The sequence below is a fragment of the Rhipicephalus microplus genome, chromosome X, assembly GCF_043290135.1.
Source record: "Rhipicephalus microplus isolate Deutch F79 chromosome X, USDA_Rmic, whole genome shotgun sequence".
Taxonomy (NCBI): Eukaryota; Metazoa; Arthropoda; class Arachnida; order Ixodida; family Ixodidae; genus Rhipicephalus; species Rhipicephalus microplus.
Genome location: NC_134710.1, coordinates 175,285,945 through 175,311,804, shown reverse-complemented (window position 1 = coordinate 175,311,804; position 25,860 = coordinate 175,285,945). Strand labels below are relative to the sequence as shown.

Sequence of the window (25,860 nt, the reverse complement as noted above, 5' to 3'; positions counted from 1 at the left end):
TTGCTAGTGTCTGCGTTAACAAAGTCGTGCCTACACCACATGTGCACCGGTTTAAATGATCAGATCAGCCGATTGTTGGCGGCAAGCTTTCCTTTGTCAGTCATAAACATAGTCGCCGAGTCACTTACGCAAAAGCTGAAATGTGGAGCACAAAAGAATGGAGCTGGATCCATTGGGCTCCAAGCCTCAAGTGATGCCATAGGGGCATAAACCCTCCCACAATCTTAAAGGGGCCGCTGCAGGACATGGTGTGTCGCTGGTCTTTTGGCGCTGAAAAGACGCGCCAGTTTGCGCCCACACATTTGCAATCGCAAGAGACGCGGTTGTCCAAAAAACACGGGAAGGCCTTTTTTAAGTGCTCCATGGAGGTTGTACACTCAATTACTTCATCATGCGGAAAAGTGTATATCTGGCAAACCAAAAGATGCCTGAGAAACTGGCTAAAGGCGCGGGTGCAGAAAAATTGGAAAAGAAGAGGATAAGTAGGCACATCTTGCGGCATGGGGGTGGAAACCACGGTTTTGAGACACGCAGGTCTTCAGAAATAGCTTGAAATAATCTGCATGTCTTTCATTGGAAGCATATTTTATTTTATAAAATAAAGATCATTGTGTTAGCGAGCCATTCGTGGGGTTGTATTAAAAGGAAATATTATTTCACAAGGCAAGATGTCAGTGCTCCTGGCTGGTTTATCTGTTGTTTTCCTTTCGTTATCCTTTTTGTCTGTCACTTTGTTGGGTGGTGGCTGGTTCTTGCATTGATCGTTGATTCTTTTGCTCATGCACACCTTTGTTTTCTATTGCTTCTGCACGTTATCCTGTAGGCATACAAGATGGTCAGTCACGCCCAATGAACAGTTAGTAGTGAGTGCTGTGGGTATGGTGTTTCTTGAGTGGAAGCTAGCATGAATGTTTCTAAAAATTTTCAAGTTGCACCAAATTACTTGGACTATCATGAGTTACCAACTAGCCCAACAACAAGTTTTAATAATGGTTCATGCATAACGAATACTCATTTGCTGTAATATCAGCATGCTCGATCAGCTGTGTTTACTGAATATTCTATATGTATATGTACAGTGGAGGTGTGCAAATAGGAAATTTTAGAATGGAGTACCAATCAAATACTCCTGCTGTAGTTCTCTCACTAGTGAGGCAACCATTTCAAAACAGCCTTCGAGCTTCACATCTTATTTGAAACTTAGTTGAAAAAAATTTTCCCTGACTTTAACCAAGAAACATTTTTGTTGCTTTTAATGGACAACAGTGACTACATAGAGCCTTTGATATACTTTGCAAATGCAGGTTTAAATACAGCACTTATTGCAGTGCTCAAGCTTTAAACAAAAACACCTTCTGGTAATCAGTATAGCATTGATAGTCAATAACAGCTTGGGGTGCATGCATCATGATAATTCAGTTATTAAAACAAGAAAAATGAGTCTGTTTTATTCTAACATTTCGTTTAGGTCCTCCCATTGGTGCTTCATATTTGAAAAATATTCGGTGTTTTAAGTATGTGCTGTTTGTTTTGTTACTCTCGTTTTTTAGATATTTGCACACCCCCAATAAACAGCAAGTGGGAGGTTCTTGTTTGTAACAGCAACAAGAGAAAGCTTTATTTTTCAACGGTTTCAACCAGTTTTCATTGGGGCTTTTGTGAAACTCTGCATCTTTTTCTTTAAATAGTGGCTCCTGTCTCATTAAATGTGGCGGAGAAACTAGTTTCCTACAGTAACCAACCTGCTTGTAAGCAACTACAATCATGTGACTGCACCTACTAGTGAAATCACTATATTTGCAAGCACCGGTATCATCGGTGGCATCTAAAGGCTTTTTTTATAATGACACAGGCAGCTTCATGCCCTTGTGTGAAGCTGCTTTCTTGCTCTGCCCCTGATTGCAAATTCATGTAATTGTTTTGTTAGTTATTTGAACTTATTGCTAGTCACTGACACCACTTTTCTTTTTCTGGAAGGGATGAACATTTGCGTTGCCCTGATATTACCTTTAGTAAACATCGCCAGACTCCTGGTTCTTTGTAGTTTGGTTTCTGAATGGAGTAACATTTTATCTGGCTATGTAAAGGTATGCACATCAGCATAATGACAACAAAAGCAAAAGTCTGAGAGATCAACCAGCTGTCTGGCAATGGCCATTGTTCCAGAAGTGGTTGGAAATGACTTGCATGAAGGCTATTGCAGTGTCATATTCCTATAATGTATGTATTGTGCACCCCCTACTGAATGGTTAAAACTCTTGGCCTTTTGAAAAGCATTGCCTGTATCATAATGTGGCTCACTGACTTTCTTTTTGATTTGTAATATTAAATATTCAGATCTTTCAAATTGTGGTAGATTTCATCATTCCTTCTTAATTGACTTTCCTGGAGGGACCATTTAAAAGCACTTGAGGCACTCACTGCACTACACATTTGGACAGATTCCAGCCTTCCTGGTGGACTTCCAGGCTGGTCGCTGAGTGCAGTGTTTAGGAAGCACATTCAGATAGCACTTCTTGGAGGGTATGTGCCTAGCTGTTGTTACTTGTCTTTGAAAGCGACATGGAAATTTGTTGCTATGGTTTTATTCTGCCCAAGTGTGTGTTCTATAGGTATAGGGTGCACATTTAGAGATACCTAGAACTGAAGAGGTTGTACTCGACAGATTTTTTAATTACATGATTGTTGACATGTTTGCAATCGTAAAAAAAAAAACCTTCCTGAACCTAGCCTCTGGTGTTGCGGTTTGGTTGGGCTGGGCCCATTGTAAACCACTGCAAATATTTTGTACAAGGCTAGAATTGAGCTGATGTGCTTCATTGTGTTCTTTTCTGTAAATCTGTAAATTAATATATTATTAGTGTTCTTCCATTTTCCTGATATATTTGAAGTCTTTTGGGCATAGGGTCCTTCCCATGCATTTTTGACAATGTTTAGGAACTGTTTTTGCAATAACTAAAAAAGACATTCAATGAATTCAAATATTTTCTCCCAAGTTTCATGCTCTTTAAACTACATTAGACCTATTAAAATAAAAAAATTACTAGTTTTTGGTGGGATCCTTTCTATCAGCACTTAAATTTTGGGTTCATTTGCATATTTCGAAATTTGTTAGACAAAAACTGTTTTCTGTATATTTTCAGTTCTGACACAGTTGTTATGTATATCAATGGGTTACCTTGCAAAATATAAGTAGTAGTAGTACCTGTGTAATAAAAAAATGGTTTTGAGATAATTGAGCTTGAAGTAAAGAAACACCTGTGGAGTATTTTTTCACTATACGCACTGTTCAAGTAATTTATATTGTAGCACCCAGTTGTATAATCATTATTGAAGTCATTTGGTTCATTTTTTGGCCGGTCATCTTACTTACCTTGCCCGTTTTATGATCCTTCATGCACCTCTATATTGTGTACTGTGGTCAACTTTTTTCAGCAAGTCCAATATCTTCCCGTGTGCTCAGATTTGGGTGCACGTTAAAGAACCCCAGGTGGTCGAAATTTCCGGAGCCCTCCACTACGGCGTCTCTCATAATCATATAGTGGTTTTGGGACGTTAAACCCCACATATCAATCAATCAAGTTCAATATCTTGGAGCCCCGCATGAATCCTAATGACATCATATTGTATTATACTTTCAATGTATGAATGAAAGAAAAGAATACAGCATTGCAATGCTTAGTGTATGAAGCCCGAAAAGGATATATATATATATTTTGTGCTTCTCTCCAAACAATGTAACTGAACGACTCAATTGCATTTCAGGGGGGAAAGATGGGCAGCATGTTTGGACGCTTTAAACTGTCCTTAGTGAAAAATCGGCTATGCAATAGTTGCCTGACCGTTTGCTATAGTATGTCTCTGATTCTAGACAAGTGTTTTGGTTTTTGTGCCGAGAGATTGTGTCACAAAAATTTACGATAAGCATGGAGTGCATTAGAAAAAAAAGGCAGATTCACACACAATTCGCTTTCAGAAAAACTGTTTTTCATACAGAAATAAGACATGAATGTGGAAAAGCGCACTAAACACTTCTCGAATTATAAAGAAAACAAACTTGTAAAAATTTTTTTATTGCCTTACCCCGTGCCATCAAGGCATTGCATATAGGGGGTAACCTCTTCTTTTTTGATCGAAGTGACTGTTATTGCATCAAGATGCTCAGGTCAGCACAGAGTATGAAATATATTCCATTTTTAGCTTCTCCATTAAGGCTTTTACAGATCTCTTTCCTATTCGTGCACACTGAAATTTCAAGAGCAGGCATTTATTATTCAGAGGCAATTCTCGTCTTGGAATTTCATTAACATGTACCTTCTGCAATTTGTAGAGTTGACCCCACAGTTGCTAATTGCCTGTCCTCATTCTGCTTCTTTCCTACTTTCACCTTGAAGTCGGTTATTGCTACTCTGCACTTAGTTTGTATCTTTTGCCTTGCTAATTTAGGTGTGAAGCACCGTAGGAATTAGGCTTGTCAGCACCTCCTGTCACAGTAGGTTGCGAAGTCATGGTCCATCACAAAAAACCGATAACTTTCACTACTCACCGCGGTCCACTAAAAGCGAAGATGGTAGCAGTTAGCCGCCATAAAGAGCCAGCGGTAGTGGAGCAATAATGCCCTTCTCTATACTCTGTTTTGTGAGTTTCATGCAGCAAGGCTACATGCTCTTTGAGCACATATTCTTGCAAAGCGAGATTTGGTGCCCATGTTCACAACCCACTGCGTGTCCTCGTGACTTTTACAAACAGTCTCGTCCGAACATTTTTGCTTGAAGCCTTCACTGCGTTTCGAAATGGTCACCTGCCAGGGCATTTTGCTCCTTTTTTCATAGAAAACAATTTTCATGGCTCTATGATGCCGAAGAAAGAGTTCTCGCTTGTTTGTGTTATAATGGGCACATGACGGAAGAAATAAGGCAACTGTGCCTCATACGCATTATGTTCTGTTCTCTAAAATACAAACAATTGGTAAGCCATTGTCTAAAATCTTTAATGCAGTTGGCACAGCCACAGACTCCCGAGCATCGCGAAGGAACCGGCGTTGGGCTAGAAAAACATGGTTGCACTGCCAAAACCAGTTGTCTCTCGCCCTCGAATCTCTTGACTAGCTGTTGTGTGCTCTGTGATTTGTAAGCTCCCATGAAGTGATGCTTTCATTTGCTTTAGTTTCATGTCATTAAGCTTTGAAAACAGTATTCGGAGCCACATTCGAATAATCAATGTTGTAGGCTTAGCGAGTGGCAATGGACACTTCCCAAATTCAAGAAAAGCTGCTGCACAACTTTGACTTGTGATGCACATGGTCGTGCACAATTTCTGTCAAAGGGAGGAAACTCCGATGCTGCGCAAGCTCACCGCTAGCAGCGCTCGTCGCTTGCAAATGACTGGGCACAGAAGGGTACATTTAGATGTGCTCACCCTCTTGATTGGTCGAGAAGGATTGATGCTTTCACTGTGCTGCACAGAACTACTGAAACAGAGTATACAAGTCATAGGGAACTAAAGCAGGGCATGTAGGGAAGAAGAAGAAAAAAAAGAGTAGAAGAAGCACCTAAGGGTGAGCTGCGTTCCGACGCAGTTTTCTAACAGCGTTGGTGGTTTTAGGCTTGGTACCCCTAGTGGGGCTCATCAAGGAAATCCCCTCTTCAGGTTTCACGTTGGTGGAGCTGAAACACCCTTTCCTACGTACTTTGTTTTGCCCAATTTTTATTATTATTACTTCTGAACATTGAAGCAGAGGCTTGTTCTGCTTTTCTTTTTTAGCTCCTATTCCGCGTTATCACTATGTAGGCTGTGTAGACGGAGTAGAAGCCCTCATTGTTGCCTCCGATATCTTTAAGACTACAAAAATCATACCCAAAGTTCTCTCTGTTTTAGAAGACCTCCTTAAAGGAAGACATAGCCACGAACTGTAGGTGAGAGTCTGGAGGTTTAGGACAGTTGGAGGAATAGGACAGCGAGTCTACCTATTTCTCCTGCGGTTACTTCAATGACGTTAGTGAACGACTCATAAAATGGTGCTAACAGACCAATTGCAAGGATGTAATGGTGGGCATAATCGGCAAATGGAGTTTCCTGCAACTGGAAGTCATCTTTTTCACAAGTTAAAAGTAAGTTTCTGCTATCACAAGTGTAACACTCTCAAACTTCTACCGCTGCCTGGACACTTACATAATTTTGTTTCCGAAAAGACGCATCGGTGCTGTGCTTTTTTTAAAGAAAAAGTTAAAACCTTATGATTGAACTTTATGCCCGCTGAACATTGTTTACTTTAGAAAACGTAGTTCGAGATTAATGGGACACTGTCCCTTTCCTGTATCCTACTGCCACACCACGTTACACAGTGCAGAAAGAAAAAAGGCAAACAAAAGTTTATATGTACATCGGGAAAGCACACTATTGAAAAATAATTCACATAGGTTAGCAGAACAGTCTTTAAAAAGGAGCGCAGTACAGTCAGGACTGCTGCCACAGGCCATCAAAAAAATAAATTGCATTTGAGGAAGGATTGCTTTTCTTCAAGTAAAAAAGACACAGTGGCCTTTGCCTTTGACAAGTCTGACAATGGCATTCCAGGTTTTAATAATGACTGGCAAGACATGTGAAATCAGTCTGTCTAGTAAATATATTTCATTGACAAAAGCAGATAATTTTCTCATCAGTTTTATTTTTAAAAAAATTGATGTTCATTATGTGGCTGGAGTCATGAGCAGTAATAATATATCAGCTTCAATGTGCAGTTTCTGTAGAATGAAGAATGAGCTCCTTGTTCTACTTTCTTTGTAAGAAAAATACAGGGACTTTGCATACTTCGGAAATTGTGATGAAGCTGCAAGTGTCGAAATCTATCGCTGTGGCAAAGTTTGTGCTGCTCCGTTTAATGTTTGGTGTTAAACTATCCAATTATGATAATCACAGAAGACACTTGAACCATTGTGTTACGTCCCACTCTACCCAGAAAGGCTGGTAGGATGGGACAGATTTTAGCCATCGCAAACTTTTTTATTACAGCTGCACAAAGAGCGGTACCATCCAGTGCATCTGAGAAGTTCTGCAGCTTGATTTGATAGACTTTTGTTTGTTTTAATCCACCTAACATGGTTCTGCATTAAAGTTCAACAAAACTAAAAATATAATTCTGAAAAGTGTCCCAATCCTCGACTCTCCCCTTCTTTAAAAGTCTTGTCATTTCCTTGTAGTGACTCCTAAATATACATGATGGATTGATATGTGGGGTTTAACATCCCAAAGCCACCAAAGCCATTATCATATGTGGGGTTTAACATCCCAAAGCCATTATGAGAGATGCCGTAGTGGAGGGCTCTGGAAATTTCGACTACCTGGTGTTCTTTAACGTGCGCCCAAATCTGAGCACACGGGCCTAGAGCTTTTTTGCCTCCATCGAAAATGTAGCCGCCGCAGCCGGGACTCGATCCCGCGACCTGTGGGTCAGCAGCCGAGTACCTTAGCCACTAGACCACTGCGGCAGGGCACCTCTAAATATACAGTGAACTCGATAAACAAAAGTCTAATGGAATTCCGGCTTAAGTGGAACAATCGCCTTGAATATAATTGGTTTTTTCTTTGAACGCAGCACTTCTGTTCATCTCTCAGTAAATGTAACTCCTGCTAGAAGGTACTCATCTTTCAGATTCCTTCGGTTTTTTTTTTAACGAGATTCTACAGTAATCTATGTCTTTTGAAGGGACTGACAACTGCCCAGGACATGAAATGATATGAATGCACAAATGGAAAGATTGACCCTCATAGTGAATCAAACCAACCCTATTTTTCTCGTGAGAAGTGGAGTTATGTTTTCATTTCTTCAAGCCAAGTTATCAGACCCAAGCCTGAAGAATCAGCACAGCGTGGTTCAACAGGCGCGGGAGACGGCGAAGGCCCCCGGATACCTGGAATAAGGAGGCCGCTTACCTCGGGCGCACAATGCGTTTGCTCAAATAAAAGTTTATTCTCTTTCTCTCTCATTGAAAATCACGCAAATAGCCGCTGGTGGCAGAAACTTCAATTATCCGAGCTGCCATGTCACGTCAGCGTAATCTAGTGTACGCTGTCAACAATTTTTCTGTTAGTGTTGAAATATTGTTTGCATCTTTATAATAAATGATATTACTCCGTAAAATTGTGTTTATAGGCTTGCCTTAGTAGTGCGCAATTAAGTGGCGCTGCCTTCACATGACGTAATGATCCCGTGCTCCTCAGCGCGCCTTGAGCAACTTTTCTGCGTGCTCATGAAACCGTGCAGGCACCTGGTCGCTAATATTTCGGAGTGATGTGGTTTTTTTTTTATACTTCCATTTTGTCTCAGAAATGGTGTGCAGTGACGGTTTCGGTGGCTTCACTTGGCTCGGGTGTCGAGAGAGTAACGACAACGAGACTAGCCATTCACGACATAAGTGCATCAACCTTGGGTGCAGGCATACGCAACACGGTACAAATACAGAGAAGCTGTATCAAGCCACATCGTCTCATTGTAGTGGCTTGCTATTTTCAAAAATAGTTGTAAAGCTAAGAATAAACGTAGTTAAGCATCGTTACAGGACCTCCTGCGAAAGCAGAATCATGACAGCATGCACAAGTTGCTAGAAGGGCTACCGGCATCGCTATCATTTCTCAGCGTTGCTAGACAAAAAGGCACGTTGTTGTTTAAAGCCTTTCAAATAGAAAAATACTGCTTATAAAATAACTACATGCTTTTGGTAGTAACTACTGTAGCTACGAACACTGCAATGGGTAAATTTTCGGTTGCGCTGGAAAAAACTGGGTCGAAAAAAATCGGTTGTTGGTCCCTTTAAAGGCAAGGACACTGAATGCCCATTTTTTTTTTGCTCGTTTTACAGTGGAAAACAATGGGCTGTCTACAATGCTCTTGAAAAGGACAAGCACGGAAGAGATGCTGCGTTTCTAGACCAATACGCTGCTGAGCGATGGGAGGTACTTCTGTCACTATTTCTTTTTTAACACTGAGAGAAGTTAATCTTGCCCTGAAGTTTAGCTCAAGCAGCGTGGCAGCCAGAGAGCTTGTTTTGAGTTATCAGTTATTATTTCTTTTTTTTTGTTTCTACCTGTCTTGCATTCTGATTAATTTTTTTGTTTCTGCCACAGCTTCTCCTCTATTCACTTGAATAATTTCATGATTGACCTGCCGAATTTGCCTTTTGTGAAAGTAATTGCTAGGCAAATGAGCTGTAAACCATCTAGGTTGAATACACAGATCTTCTGCAGGTTTTGTTTCATGTGTCTTTGTGCGTTAAGTAATCATGCAATTTGCTGTAAATTTTCATTACTGCTCGCTTTGCCTTTGTCTCTGCTACAGTGTGTCCTTCATTTCATGGTGGGTTGTCATACAACAGAGGGCATAAGCGTAGATGCAGTCCGAACACTGCTCCATGCTGGACTCATGAAATCGTAAGCCATCTGTTATATCTTAATAAATTTCAGTCACTGCATATTTATAAATTTCTAGCATTAGTTTTGGTTTAAAGGCCTTGTATTTTTAGCGATGTGCATGTTCGGGCTACTTGGGGATCCATTGACGCTACTATAGCGCCAACTTCAGAGACGAGGGACACATACCAGGGATAACTTCAGAGACACATAATATAAATACAGTAGACCTTCATTAAAGGGAACCTGATCAGACTAGAAATATGTTTTGTTTAACAGGAGTTCCTTTAACTGTGCAGTGATACAAGTGCTGCTTTGATTTATCTAAACTACTCCGAAAGAGAAAAGCTGCTTCAAACAGTAATTTTAGTTAGTAATTGCTCTAATCCTGCTCCACAATGGCTCTGAGAGAATGAGAATGACAAACTTATACTGTTTGACCAACTTATAACTCCTAGAGAAACTGGAACGAATCTATACCAGCATTACAGAACAGTACTAGTGTGCAGCATATCGGCTATAATCTCATTTATGCGATAAAAACTGCGATATTAAACATATAGCTCATTTGGCAGTTTTTACTATCTTTTTTTCTAGTTAGACATGCTGGCTACTGGGGTGATATGAGAAAATGAGCAGGATTGCTTTTATCTTGAGCCAATTATCTACTGCTTGTTTGGCAAGTTATGTGGGACTGTGGTTTACTTCTGAAATATCATGCTCAGCTTTACCAGTTCGGTTTGATTTCTGCCACAAATACTAGTATGTTAAATATATAGCTCATTTCACAGCTCATTTTTGACACCCAAACATCTTTTTAATTGTCTGCTTCTTGAAAGTTACATTGATTGCTGTCCGTGAAATATATATCATGATAAATATTAATATTTACGAGATGCTTTGATGGTGCTTTGAACTTCAATTGGTGTATGGCAAGTTTGTGTCTGCTCTTAAAACACCAATAGCTGCTCCAAACTAAAATTTTTTTCACTATGAAAACACTTATAGTTGCTCCAAAACAATACTTTTTCTGCTCTCAAAGTATGTTCCAAAAAGTAAAAAGTCACTTCCATTGCTGACTGTGAGATGACCAGGGATCGAGAATACAAGAACAAAACCAAATATTCAAAAGCACTTGTTCCAGTTGAGCTGCACTTTCATTTAACAGATTTCGGTTTACTGAGATTCAGCTGTGTCTGTCTTAACAACAAAAATCTACTTGGAAGCGAGTGCTTGTTTGTCGTGTTCTTTTGTCCTTCGTCTCCGATGTTTGTGTTATAGTAGCGTCTCGTATTTCTTCATATAAGTTCACGGAAATGCCCATAATAGGTAGTTCAACTGGGCTCACACCTGCAAAGCTAAAATGACTAATAACAGCCATATTTTTCTTTGTGACTTTTATGCTTTAATGAGTAGGTCTGTGTATAATTATGAAGCTGAATTTCATATGTTCTAGCATAATGTATAATTAACATATATCAGTGAACTCCCTCAGACTCGGATTGAGCCGTGAGTCCGGTTGAGGAACATTTGGAGTCTGTGCAAGTCTGGCTCAGGAAAAATTTGGTGAATGAGTCCAAAGCCCGACATATTTCTTGAGTGAGTCTGAGCGAGTTCCACTTCTTTTTTTTGCGGACCCATGATAATTAGTGCTAACATAATTGGTAGGGGTGTGTGAATATTTGGAATTTTAAATTTTTTGCTTATAGCATTTGCTTTTAGATTCGATTCGCACTGGAATTTGGCTATTTGAACTTCCCAAAGACAAACACAGTTGTCCACTTGACAGTAGCGACTTGGTAATTTTAATAAGCTTCGCCCCATTACACTCTCGTATTGCGGCAAAGCTGCCTTTTGGGTTCTGCTATGTTTGCGAATGTATCTACTCAAGAAAGCGTACACATCGACTCAATTTGCATTTACACTTCAATATTTGAATTCACTTTGAACGCAAAATTGTGGCATTTACACCAGTCTAATAATTTGTTGTGATAAATTTAGGTTTCACTTTAAAATGTCCTCCTAAAATCATAAAAAACTAGTGCCCCCCTCCAGTGAAGCAGTTTAGAATCATGCAGGCTTCTATGACATTAAGAGTGCACGTTTTTAATCAGAGCCCTGCATACCAGAAGGAATGGAATGATGTGGGTGCAGCAGTCTCAGTCATGGTGTGGCAAACCATTAACATTTTTCTGCTGAAATTTCTGTCAACATAACAGTGCCACACGCAGTAGTAAGTTTCAGGTGATCTATGTATCTGTTAAGCGTAAAGTAAGTTGCAGTATTACAGAAACATTCACTGTGATTTACATGTATGTTGATGCAAATATATATTTATGTAGAAGTTGCCAGTTTGCGCATTCATTGCTTTGTTACTAAATGAGGGACTTACATGAATGCAGGGAAGAGGGCGAAGGCAGCTCACCATTGATAACTATGGATGGCTTCCAGTTCTTACTGATGGACACAGCTTCTCAAGTGTGGCATTTTGTGCTTCAGTACTTGGACACTCTGGAGGTATACATTGCAATGTCTCTTTCTCCTGTGGATACTGTCTTTTTTGTTTAACATATTAAATACGGAGAAAAAAACAACACAAGATTATGCTTTGTAAGCTGAATTATTTGTGTCATTTTCTTATCCTTCAGCATTTTGGCCCTTTCAACCAGCTCAAAATAAATATTGAGCAGACATGTGTTATTAGCAGTTACTTTAATGACATCTCTAACATTTAACCGTCACTGAACATAGTCATGTATGCGAATTACACTAATCTTTGCTTTGAAAATTCAACCCTACAACATATAAAAAAACAAATGATTATGTACATTTGTTGTATGACTGGTTGAACCTAAACGAACTACAATTGAATGTTACCAGAGCTAAGTAAATAAAATTTAAACTGGTGAATAAGCAAATGCCTGTTTTTAGATTCGAAGCAGCTCTTTGACAAGCCTGTGTAATGATGTCCCTCCGTCCGCACCGCTCCCCTCGCCGCAGGTGTTGGAGCAGTGCCAAGTAGCTCACACCTTCCTAGCAGTGTGCGGTAACGTCTCTCTCCCTCGCCTGCTGTGCGCTCGCCACATGTCAGCTCTCTCTCTTCACCCTCTACACTGCTGGAAACGCTCGAGCCCACTCCTCATGTGGGTATCATTTCACCCGTGCCATCTCTCTCCATTTGTTGGTGAGAAGAAGGCGCAAGCCGGCGGGTGCACGCGCTGCATGTGCCTCGAGAATCTCGCGGCACCAACCATGTAGACAGTGCGTCTCTGCTTGCCATGCGATTGCAGCGACGGTCAAGACGTCATTGCGGCATGCTTCCTGCTAGTGTGCGTGTACTGTTCCCAGCTGTCGCCGGCGTTGCGAGGGTAAGCAAAGCCGGTTGCGTTCGCGAATGGCAACGTTGACATCGGCGAGGTGCAAGCTAGAGCCCGAACGCAAGCGTCGGCATTGCAAGACCAGCGATGCCGATGAAGTGCGAGTCAAGAACACCAATCGCGTTCCAGAATACAGACAGTGTGCGGGTAACACCAACAAGGCGCGAGCCAATGAAGCCGAGTGCAAGTGTCTTCAGCGTGTCCCGCCTACTGTGTCTTTGCGTTTCAAACAAACGTTTACTCGAGTAAACGCTACATTGAGTTTCGCTTCAAACCGTTCTTCCTGCACTTGTGTCGATGCCTGTTTCAACCGGGTCGGGGTTTTTTTTTGGAGAGATGCTCCATAATTTTTTTCAAGCAAAGCAGATAGAACAAGATACAATGGAAAAACTTGTGGGGGTATGGTTTCAGGATAACCTCTCCTGGGCAATCATGCAAATAAGCTAAGCAGTGACCTTAGTGAAGTCATTGGCTCTGTGTATAAAATTAGTAAATTTATACCATTACCACTATATAAGCTTGTGCGAATATTTGAAAGCCTCGAATATTCGAATGGGTATTATAGTAGCCAGATATGCTTTGATTCAAATTAATATTATTGAAAATTGCGAAGTATTTGAAATAAAGAGACAGGTGTACATTAATCTGCCTGTAGCCCTTTGTAAAGGTGGTTTCACTGCAGTGAAGAGTTGCTCAGCCATAAAAACGTCTATCTATGGGAAACGCGCCCTGCCACAAAGCCTCACTTTAAGGGGGGACGAGGGTCTTAAAATAGCACAAAATTGTAAGAAATGCTTATTTGCAAACATTGCAATTTGAGATATTTAAACTTGAAAGCATATTGAAACATTTTATATTATGGAAAAATGGCATCTCTTTTTGTTAAAAGCCTAATATCAAAAATTGCAGATCTTTTTAAAACTGAAGACGTAATTTTCTTGGCATTGTTATTTTTGTGGCGCGAGTCTGCCTTACCAAAGTTTTGAGGAAGTTGCTGTGAAAATATCTAAAAAAACTTTGTACCATTCTTTTCCGCAGCACTTGAACTACAGGCTGCCCCGCCACGGTGGTCTAGTGGCTAAGGTACTCAGCTGCTGACCCGCAGGTCGCGGGATCGAATCCCGCTGCGGCGGCTGAATTTCCGATGGAAGCAGAAATGTTGTAGGCCCGTGTGCTCAGATTTCGGTGCACTTTAAAGAACCCCAGGTGGTCGAAATTTCCGGAGTCCTCCACTACGGCGTCTCTCATAATCATATGGTGGTTTTGGGACATTAAACTCCTCATATCAATCAATGAACTAGAGGCTAAAGTTTTTATTTTACTCTCAACCTTTATAGAATTGTAATTATATGATAAATACCAACTAATTACTGGAAGCTCATTTTTACCTTCCAAGTTTAAAAGCTATTTCTGATAAAAGAAATAGCCTTTTTGACAATTACTTTGCTTTAAACTGTGGGATGAACCTTTTAAAAGAAACATGTAGTTTTGAAAACTAGCTTTTTTTATTGCGAGTTATCATAACGACTCATAAGAAATTAGCTAATTATAATGTGGAAATTTCTCATTACTTTTTTTTCTAAATGGGATATTTGAAATCTGTTTGCAGATTTGAAGTCTCCATTCAATTGTATGTGTGCATGGAAATTTTCGTGGCAGTAGGATAATAAATAAAAAACTTTTTTTGAGACTCTGGTTCCTCCTTTAAATGAACAAATTACCTGCACATTGATTCATCATTTTTCAAGTTGCTACAATAGCTTAGGCACACTTAACTATAGTAAATCTTAAAAATAATACACTTCGCAGGTTATAACTTCCATTCTAGCCAGAGTGAAATCCTACTACTATTCAAAGTTGTTTTCGTTTCCTTTGAAAAAAAAATGGCACTTTCATAGGCCTTGTTTCTATTTTTAAAAAGTACTATTGTGTAGGTTAGTTAGATCATGACAAAGATTTGGCCATTTTCTCTTACAATATGTCATATATACTATTTAAGTTCGATTTAAAATTATTTGACCGAAATCGCTATTCACTTCAAATTTTCTTTGGACCTGAAATTCACTATTCACACTAGTGTACCACTAAAAAAAGCAATACACTAAGCCCTTTTTTAATCTGAACTTAGTTATCGTACATTATTCTGGACCACACTGACTGCAAGACGGGACAATAAATCAATACTAATCTTACAGAATAAGGTAGTGCTCATTTTCAAAAACTATCATGGTAGACTGTGCGAGATTTACCCCTTTACGATCTTTTTGATAAGCACTAATTAATCTGAGAAAATCAAGTTTACTATTATCGATTACTTTTGTGACAAAGTAACTTCAATTAAATGTTGCCAAAACTAAGTACATATTGAAACGATTATTATGGTGTGGTTTTTTTTCATATTTTTAGGTAAGTTACTTGAGAATGTAGCCAACTAACTTTTTATGTGCACTTCATATACATTTTTTCTTTGTAGTGCAATTTAAAAGTGCATTTAAATTGCAATTAAAAGTTAAACCTTGATATTACCACGCTGTGTTGGTGGCAGAAGACGAGAGCGAAGAAGTGAATGGCAGCTGTGGCTGAGTAAACAGTCCTCCACTTCGAGTTCCTGCCTATCGTTTCCTCTCGCGACAGACTGGTAGACGTGCTGGGTACTGTACTGCAACGTCTTATGCCTGCTGGTCCTGAACCAGAAGCAACCACCGCCAGTGCACCAGGGTCTGCTGACATCTATCGAAGCAGCCGCCGCCTTCAAGGACTACCACCACAGTACGGCCCCTTGGCAAGTTCCGTGAGGACAATGTTTGCCACATCCGCAACCCAAACCGAGCATGACCCACTCGCTAGCGTACCCTGTGTCATCAACACGCCTCGCACATCCAATCCATTCCATGGTGATTCCAGTGAGGATGTCGAAGACTGGCTTGACCATTTCGACCGGGTCGCTGCCATCAATGACTGGGACAATCGTCGTAAGTTGAAGAACGTGTATATCTCTCTCTTAGACGTGGCAAGAGTGTGGTATGAGAACCACGAAACTTCATTCACAAGTTGGCAGGAATTCCATTGGCAGCTTCGCGAGGCGTTCAGTAACCCCGAACGGAAAGAAAGAGCGGAGCAGGCACTTTCTTCGCGATTTCAAATGCCGAATGAGAGCGTCGCCATGTTTGTCGAAGAAATGTCGCGATTGTTTCGACGGGCTGACCCCCACATGCCAGAAGACAAGAAAGTGCGCCTGCTAATGCGAGGCGTGAAGGAGCAACTTTTCCCGGGCCTTGTGCGCAACCTTCCTACGACTGTGTCCGAGTTCATACGTGAGGCCACAATTATGGAGCGCATGCTTCGGCAGCAGGTGTCGCAGTATGAGCGTCAGACGGCCATGTCCGCTGCGTGCTCGCTTGTACCAGGAGGTGATAACAGGGAGGTCCTCACAGAACTCATACGGCAAGTTGTACGCGAAGAACTTCGGAAATTTCATGCAGCGCCCCCTCCCAGTAGCGCTGCTCTTACGGACGTCGTTCGTAACGAAATCAGGCAGTTCGTTCACTCCTCACCACCATCGCAAGTCGAACCTCCCACGCTTTCCTACGCGGATGCCCTACGCGCCTCTACGCCGTCGACGGCACATTTTGCTCATCAACCTACTGGGACCCCCAGACGCTTTCCAAGTCCAGCCCATCGCCTGCCTTCTCAGGCAGATTTTCGTCCTGGCCCGCGGAAGTCCACCGTCTGGCGTGCACCCGACAATCGTCCTTTGAGCTACCATTGTGGTGAAGTTGGACACATGTACCGCGACTGTTACTACCGACGAATAGGCCTACGTGGATTCCACCCAGATGCGCGTTGTGCACGCTATGGTGAGCGCCCACAAGAAATTGCGGATTACTTGGAAGGTAGTCATCACGCTCCTGTCCCGCCGCGACGACAGTCACGGTCACCATCACCCCGTCCGTCCACATCAACGCACTGCGCCCGACCCGCCTTTGGGTCCCCTGGTGTCAGTGGCGCAAGCCCACGCCGGGGAAACTGAAAACGGCGACCTCCGGAGGTGAGGCCGCTGTCACGCGAACCGACAAATACCCTCCGCCGCTGCCTGACGTGCCGTTAAAGCCTATTTGTGAAACCGCCAACAGAACGTCCGCTGCCATTACCGTTTCCGTCGACTGTTATCCGGTGACTGCGCTTGTCGACACGGGAGCTGATTACTCGGTGATGAGTGCTTCATTGGCCACCCGTCTACACAAGGTGCTGACAACGTGGGACGGCCCTCAACTAATCACCGCTGGAGGACACCTCGTATCCCCTATAGGAAGGTGCACCGCCAGGCTTGAGATTTGTGCATCGGCTTTTGTAGCATCATTCCTTGTACTGCCCAATTGTTCTCGGCCGGTCATTTTGGGCATGGATTTTCTGCATGAGTATGGAGCGATAATTAATCTGCGTGATTTGTTCGTCAGTTTTGCTAACTGTGTTTCTCCAGATTCCGACACCGAGAACGAACATCGTGGCGTGACCTTACGCGTAGTCGATGATTGCGTCACGTTGCCACCTCGCAGTAGTATCTTCGTGCTTGTTGAGTGTCCACGGGAGCAGTCAATTACGGGCATCGCTGAAAGTAACCTGACGTTATTGCTTGATCGGGAAGTGGCCATTGCTCGAAGTCTCGTTCAACTGCGAAATGGCCAGACTGCGGTTTTAGTTACAAACTTCGGTGGCGAACACAGGCATTTTGCGAAACGCACAACCATAGCTTACTTGGAGGCATTAGATGATTTGGATGCCTTCCCTTTGATTACGACGATCTCGACTGAGAACAGCTGCGATACTGACGTGACTAGTCGCCTCAACGTCAATCGCCGGTTGGAAGAACCCCAAGACGGCAAGGCTCCTCCGTCTCCTCTCATCCTTTAGTGACTGTTTTGCCACTGCTTCGAAAGTCCGGCAGACTCCTCTAACGAAGCACAGAATTATCACCGAGCCCAACGTGCAACCCGTGCGCCAACATGCTTACCGCGTGTTGCAGAAGGAGCAAGATGCTATCCGTCATCAAGTGAAACAAATGCTCGACGACGTCGTAATTCAACCATCGACTAGTCCTTGGGCGTCACCAGTTGTTCTGGTTAAAAAGAAAGATGGTTCATTACGATTCTGCGTCGACTACCGCAAACTGAACAAGATAACGAAAAAAGATGTATATCCTCTTCCTCGTATTGATGACTCCTTGGATCGCCTGCGACACGCCCGTTACTTCTCTTCCGTTGATCTCCGTAGCGGATATTGGCAGATTGAAGTAGATGAACGGGACCGAGAAAAAACAGCGTTTATTACACCGGACGGTCTCTATGAATTTAAAGTTCTCCCTTTTGGCCTGTGCTTCGCTCCAGCCACGTTCCAACGAATGATGGACACAGTTTTATGTGGCTTGAAGTGGTACTCTTGTTTAGTGTATTTAGATGACGTAGTCGTTTTTTCTACGACTTTTGAACAGCACATTGAGCGGCTTGAGGCGGTTCTTCTGGCTATTCGCACTGCTGGTCTCTCTCTGAAACCGGAAAAGTGTTGTTTTGGATATGAGGAACTGAAATTCTTTGGCCACATTGTCAGCAGCAGTGGTGTTCGCACCGATCCTGACCAGGCTATGACAGTTGCTTTGTTCCCGATACCGAAAACAAAGCATGATGTACGCCAATTTCTGGGACTTAGTGCTTATTACCGCCGCTTCGTGCCGAACTTTTCGAAAATCGCCGACCCTTTACAACAACTCGTCAAGGATGACGTCGCCTTCGTCTGGGGCCCCAAACAATCCGGCGCTTTCCGCGATCTTCAACAACGCCTACAAACGCCACCGATCCTAGGTCACTTCGACACCGAAGCAGACACAGAAGTCCGCACTGATGCGAGCAACCTTGGCCTCGGAGCTATTCTCGTGCAATATCAAGATGGTGTGGAACGCGTCATCACCTACGCTAGCCGCACATTGTCATCTGCGAAGAAGAACTACCCGACGACTGAAAAAGAATGTCTGGCGGTTGTATGGGCCATAACTAAATTCAGGCCCTACTTGTACGGACGCCCCTTCCGAATCGTCAGTGACCACCACTCTCTTTGCTGGCTAGCGAATGTGAAAGATCCTTCGGGCCGTTTTGCAAGATGGAGCCTTCGGTTACAAGAATTCGATATAACGATGGTTTACAAGTCTGGTCAGAAACACATCGACGCTGACTGTCTTTCCCGCGCACTCGTCGAGGTCACTGAAGAAGACAATGATGAAGACTTCAGCTGCCTTGGTATTCTCGCATCATTAAACGTGGCTGAGCAGCAACGCGAAGACTTAGAATTACAACCACTGATCGAATGCCTTGAGGGACGTCGCCCAGAACCCCCACGTCAGTTCGTGCGTGATTTGTCATCTTTCTGTCTACGCCAAGGCATCCTCTACAAGCGCAACTTTCATTAAACGAAAACTGTTTACCTCCTCGTCGTTCCTGCTGCTCTCCGCGATGATATTTTGCGTGCTTGTCACGACGAGCCATCGTCAGGGCATCTTGGCTTCGCGCGTACTCTGGCGCGGATCAAAGACAAATACTACTGGCGGAAACTTACGAAAACCATCCGACAGTACGTCAAGACATGCACAGCCTGTCAGCGCCGCAAAACTCCAACGACGAAACCAGCCGGTCTGCTTCAGCCTATGCGACCCCCTCACGCACCTTTTGAAAAGGTCGGGATGGATTTACTCGGCCCATTTCCGAAGTCTACGGCTGGTAACCGCTGGATTGTGGTTGCCACCGACTACTTGACCAGATACTGCGAAACACAAGCCGCCCAGCGAGCAACTGCTTCCGAGGTGGCTGACTTTTTCATCAAGAACATCGTTCTCCGCCACGGTGCTCCCGCTGTCGTCATCACAGATCGTGGTACTGCTTTTACGGCACAGTTGCTCCGACAGATCCTGTTGCTGAGCGGCACGACGCACCGAACAGCAACTGCGTACCACCCGCAGACTAACGGGTTAACCGAATGCCTTAACAAAATGATTTGCAGATATGCTTTCGCTGTATGTCGCCAAGGATCAGAAGAATTGGGATGAAATCCTCCCGTATATAACATTTGCCTACAATACGGCTTTGCAGGAAACCACCGGCTTTGCTCCTTTTCGTCTGGTTTACGACTGCGACGTCACCACAATGCTTGACACCATGCTGCAACCAACTCTGCCGGACACGATTACCCCGGACGCAGATGTATTTGTTCAGCGTGCCGAAGACGCCCGGAAGCTGGCGCGCTTTCGCATTTTATCGCGGCAAAATCAAGATGCTCGCTGATAGAACACCCACCACAGAGTAGTAATATACGAACCCGGTGACCTAGTCTGAGTTTGCACTCCTATACGTCAATGGGGACGCTCAGAAAAATTGTTATGTCGGTACTTCGGACCCTACCGAGTTCTTCACCGCCTCGGCGAAGTGAACTACGAAGTTGTCCCAGCAGACACGTCACACCGTTCTCGCAGACCAAGCTTCTCGGACGTGGTTCACGTATCCAGGATGAAGCCGTACTATTTGCGTTGACTGCAAGTCAAGAACTTTGTGACGTCGCAATAGCCTTCAAGACAATTGTGCATTACTTTCTTGCTTTTTTATTTTTCATCTCGTCCTTTTCTTTTCAAAGGACACAGACATTTGTGACTACCTTTCGTTGTTTTTCGGAGCCGTGGTATTCATGCGATGCTTCTTCTTCTTTTTTTTTTCTTTGGGGAGAGGGTAATGCCACGCTGTGTTGGTGGCAGAAGACGAGAGCGAAGAAGTGAATGGCAGCTGTGGCTGAGTAAACAGTCCTCCACTTCGAGTTCCTGCCTATCGTTTCCTCTCGCGACAATATAATGAAACTGATAAAATCTTGGAAAAGTTCGTTATGAAGAGGATTTCATTATATGCAGGTTTGGTATGAAAATTCGGAAAATAAATGCACAAATTAAACAAGAGGGTTAAAGGAGAGCTAACCCAAAACACTTATTTTACAGTAAAAAAAAGTGCATTATTTACATAGATATACTCGATGGGTTTTTTCTGTCGCCGCCAAATTGATACAAGTCTAAATTGATAATATGCTCCCGCGCATCGTAACTTTCACCAGCAGGTAAAAGCGTGCGAGCGCTGCTGAAACAGAGATCAAATGAGTCTGCCCATTCCTATCACCTGGAAAGTGCATAAGAAAACGTCTTCCGCGTGGTAGAACTGCCGCCGAATGCTCAAACAGAGAGACAACCACCCGTCTTGAACGAGCATGAAACAACACAAGAAGGGCGAGGGGGGGGGGGGGGAATCGATCGAGTAGCATTAATGAATTTGGATTTTAAGGGTGGTCACGATCGCTGGCACTCTTGCTATCGCGGCGAGTATCAGTGCAGTTTCAACGCAAAGGGACTGTGTGAAAAGAGCTCTTCTCCCTGGAGAGGCCGTATTTGCTCACACCAGCATTTTGTTGGAGTTCTGCGGTGTCCGATCCAAAAGAGTTGGCTGCAGCCTTACTTCATATACCATTACAATTTTTCGCTATCGCGTTCATTGCATTGCACTCAATGCGTCGTCGTGCTGCCAGAACTAATCAGCTAATTACGAAATCTACCAGCCTGCGAACTCGCGGCGCAGCGCAAGACGGAAGCACGTGACGAGTCAACCTCCGAAGAGCCGTCGTCACCGTGGTCTCTGAGAGTTTCCATCAACGCCTCGTCTGACATCCCCTAGGTGACGACGACACGGTTGTCTGAAATTAAGAAAAGTCAGTTTCGTCGCAAGGGCGAAGCAAATAATGACTGCAAAAGCAACAACTTTGAATGTAACGCTAAGAACGGCAAGCAGATCGGAACGTTCAACGCGCTGCTCACGCACAAATGACATACGAAAATAATTCACAGGACGAGAGTAAACTAACAACGTTTACCGCTTGACACTAAACGCACCGTTTAAACAGAAACGAGGCACGAAACATAATCACAGGTACAGATATGAGTGCGAACTAACAGGTGCCCCAGTTGTTACTTTGCTGTTTTTGAAAAGCGCACTCTTCGCAAGCGGCGCCTGTCCAGCGAGCCGAGTAATCTTTGTGCGCCCAACAACTAAACACAATTGCTCCGGTCAAAGTCGAAGGCGCTATTTTCCCCACCGAAGGATAAGCGCTCGTGCACAGGCATCTAACCCCCCCTCCCCTCTATTCGCGGGGCAAAGTACGCGCGGGAGATGAGTGCGTGTCGGCGCATCGTGACGAGCTGGGTGCCGAGCGCGAGCAGCTTTTTTTTTTCTTTCTTGAGTTTTCTTATTGGATAAGTACATATACGGTGAATGACGGCGGCGACGGCAACGAACCAGCCGGGACTCTTCGCATAAATGCTATGGTAATAAAAAAAAAAGCAAAGCTGAACGTCGTAAGGGGCCACACCATGCATGCGCAGTGAAACTATGCACTCGCGCACGGCGTCGAAAACGAAGAGCGAACGACACAGATATCGCGGAAAACTGCAGTGCGGCCCCACATATGCGACGCTAACTAAAGCGTGGCGCTGCTAGTGCGTAAAAGTAGTTTTCTTTCTTTTTTATTTTGATTTGGGGGGGGGGGGGCACACTCGCGCATGCTCCCGCGGCGGCGAGAACAGCAGCAACGCCATCTCGGGGGGTCGGGGGGCGCAGGCCCGCCTCGCGCTCACCCGCGCGCAATAACAAGCTCTTGCTCTCGCCTGGTGTGCCCTGCCAACACCAACTGGAAAGCCTTTCTAGAGGGTGTTGGCCCTGCGCGCTGTGTCGATTGCGCTTTGTCGGCGGCGAGGCAGCCGCGGAAGATACATGCTCGTAACGAAATGTGGAGCGAAATTGCTTGATTGTTCGTGGGGGAAAATTCGTTATATCAAGGTTTTCTCCAGCAGTTACTTTGTTACATAGAGGTCGCAAATACATGTGCTTCTATGGAGCAATGGCGGGGAATAGAAAAACTTCGTTATATCAAGGAATTCGTTATATGGAGGTTCATTATAAGCAGGTTTAACTGTAGAAGTATTTATTCATGAAGTGTTTGTATGGTGTGCACATACTGCTTTATTCACACTGAAAATTATTTAGATGCATGTTGAGTTTTTTCGTTGCCCTATTGTTGACTTACATTGAAAGCTCGTGATAAGATCATGTGCTATGTGATGCCAGCAGGCAAAAAAAAAGTGTTGCACTCGCTGCAGTGGCTACTTACGGCGCTGACGACGCTCCCACATTTAAAAGCACCGCTGTAGCGCACTGGTAGACAATCAAGCGTGTTAAATGAAGTTCACAAGTTCGGCTTCTGCCGGCGGCAAAGTTATCTCTTGGTCCGCCTTTTTTTTCCTTCACATTTATATTACAATTAATCCTAATAACCGCCCCCCCCTGAGTTGAACCCCTACATAAGATGCATGAACCTGGGAGCAGTTCTTGTCTTTTATATGAGAGCATGTACCTTATAAGCAGGGTACCGCTTATGCGTTTGTTATTGACAACTATTTTTATGCAGGTGCACTGGTGTCTCATATCCATTTGCCTCTCGCATCAATGTCTCTCATAAAGGGGTTCAGCTGTACTTTCCTTGGCATCGTTGCCGTTAAGCTCTCATTAATATTGTGTCTAACAAAGCAAACAAGCCCTTAAATTTACACTTCTTTCCCTCATTCATAGGACGGTCGCATTCTGGCAGACTTGGTGTTTGAGAGATTACTGGCCAGCTGCCAGCTTGTAATAAGATTATGTGCTACGTGAGGCCAACATGAAAAGAAAAAAAAGTGTTCCACACCCCGTAGGGGCTACTGGCGACGCTGATTGATGCTCTCACTTTTGAATGCATACCCTACAAAGTGGATTGGACAATGACGGCCACTGTAGCTCAGTGGTGGAGCATTGGACGCGTTAATCGAAGGCCGCAGGTTCAGTCTCAGCCGGCTGGAAGTTATCTTCTCGTCTGCTTTTCACGTTTATATTAAAATTACCTCTAATAACAGCCTCTATACTTTACTTGGCAGCATTGTCTGTTAGTTCTCATTAGTGTTTAAAATCACGTACATTCATGCCGAATGTGCACAAGAGTAAGAGCCTCTGTCACACAACATCACCTTTAGCTCTTGCTCCTATGAGAAAGACAGTGAATTTCAAACATGTACTAGGCACATTTGGTATCCAAACCAGCAGAAGTAGGTTTGCCAAAAAAAAAAAAAAATGGTTCGCGCACCTCATCACTGTAAAGACCATGCGTTACAGGCAGTGGCAAATCTGAGAAGGGGTAGTCAGGCAATTGCGCTTCCTTTCCTCTATCGGCTGTGCCCCAAAGGCAAATGTAAGAACACCTGCCTGCTTAGATTTAGGTGTACATTGAAAAACTTGAGATGATCAAAGTTAATCCAGGGTTTATCATTTACAGCTTGCCTCATAACGATATTGATTCGGCTTGTTAAAACCCATAATTACACTATTTTCAAACCTCATTGTAACATGATGGGATATAATGAATATAACAAAGTAAATGAAATTTTCCTTGAAAGATCCATTGAGAACCATGCATTTTAAACCTCGTAACGAAGTAAAATTGACCGGTAAATGGATATAATCACCTAAATTATTTTATCAAATAGTCTATAAAAAATTACCGTTGTGTGTAAAGTATATCGTTTTCTGCGGAGTTTAACGCTCGTTCGACGCGGCTCTTTCAAAACTCCCGCGCCGACCTCACAGCCACGCCACGAGCGACCGAGAGAGCCGTTCTCCTCACACAGCCACTGGAGAGGATTGAGGAAGCGCTCAGCGGGTCACATGACTGAGAAGCGGCGCTGCGGTGCAAAGCGATTTCCCTCTCACTTAAGAACACACGATGGGGAAGCTTCAGAAGACTTACATTTATTCACAAATCGGAGGACATCCGTCAATAATTGAAGTAATCTGTGATGCGCCACTGGACACGTTTTCGCAGCGAGTCAATCAGTTTCGCATGCAGTTTGCAAAGCATCTCTGTACCGAAAAAGAAGGAGTGTCTCCATGCGGAGGGAAGCAGATCGGCAATATAAAGAGAGCCAACTCTCCGCGACAGCTTTTTTTTTTCTTTCTCTCCGTGTGCGGCCTTGAATGGAGAAGGGTCTCTACGTGCAGAGAGGGAAAAGGGAGCAGCGTGGCGCTGGCGTGTCGCAGATCGGCATCTGAGAGAGAGAAAACAATCCGCCACAGTCTTTTCTTTACTTTTCCTTTTTTCGCGCACAGCATAGAAAGATGCCGCCGCGGGATTGGGTATGCTGCTAAGAGCATTCTCGGAGCGCGGTATGTTCGAATTAATCGTCACAAGTGCTTGTGCATTCGAATTACACGGCGTTTTCGCCCATTGGAATACACATAGCTTTGACGGGACCACAGCGTAAGTTCGAATTAACCGGAAGCTCTAGAAACCGGAAGTGTGTTTGAATTAATGAGATTAAACTGCGTTTTTTTTTTCCATCGCATGTGTGGTCGCGTAGTGGTACATCGGGCCGCGAGGCGGTTTCCTTCTTTGCATGCTTATAGGTGTGTGCCCATCTGAGCATACATTGCCACAAACTGTTATAATGGATATAAGGAAATAATGGATATAACAAAATAATTGTAGCTCCTCTTCAACTTCGTTATAACAAGGTTTTAGTGTATCTGTGACAAAAGAAGCTGCCAGCCACGTTGCAATTTTTTTTTCTGAAGCACTGTACATTGCTGGAACTAATCTAAACCTAACTTACCTATGCAAATTACTGCTGACAACCGTATTGTTTAAAAATTCATAAAGATGGCACATAAAACCAATTAAGAAGAGTTTTAGCTTTTGCTGTTCTGTTATTCCAGAAACGACTTTGTTACTAAAGCCGTCTTTTTTTTGGGGGGGGGGGTAGCCCCCTCCCCCCTACACACATACTTTCTGTTCCCCAAACCTTTTGTCAACCATAGGGTGTCTAGAGTAATACCTTCTTAGAAAAACTATAAGAAAAAGAGGGTAAAAAGTGTATTTAATACATTTTTTTTTTGTCACGCAGCAATAACCGTCTGTCTCGTGTGCT

The 25,860-nt window shown here is 43.4% G+C and overlaps 1 protein-coding gene across 1 annotated transcript in view; it reads left to right on the top strand.

The window, feature by feature from the left end:
* Positions 1-424: 424 nt before the first annotated feature.
* Positions 425-25,860, top strand: part of LOC119176954 (general transcription factor IIH subunit 4-like) — a 31,096-nt gene continuing 5,660 nt past the window's right edge. Inside the window, exons 1-5 of the mRNA XM_075876491.1 lie at positions 425-534; positions 2,392-2,523; positions 8,859-8,952; positions 9,335-9,426; positions 11,808-11,922. Of these exons, the coding sequence (XP_075732606.1) occupies positions 425-534; positions 2,392-2,523; positions 8,859-8,952; positions 9,335-9,426; positions 11,808-11,922 (543 nt within the window). The remainder of the gene's footprint in view (positions 535-2,391; positions 2,524-8,858; positions 8,953-9,334; positions 9,427-11,807; positions 11,923-25,860) is intronic.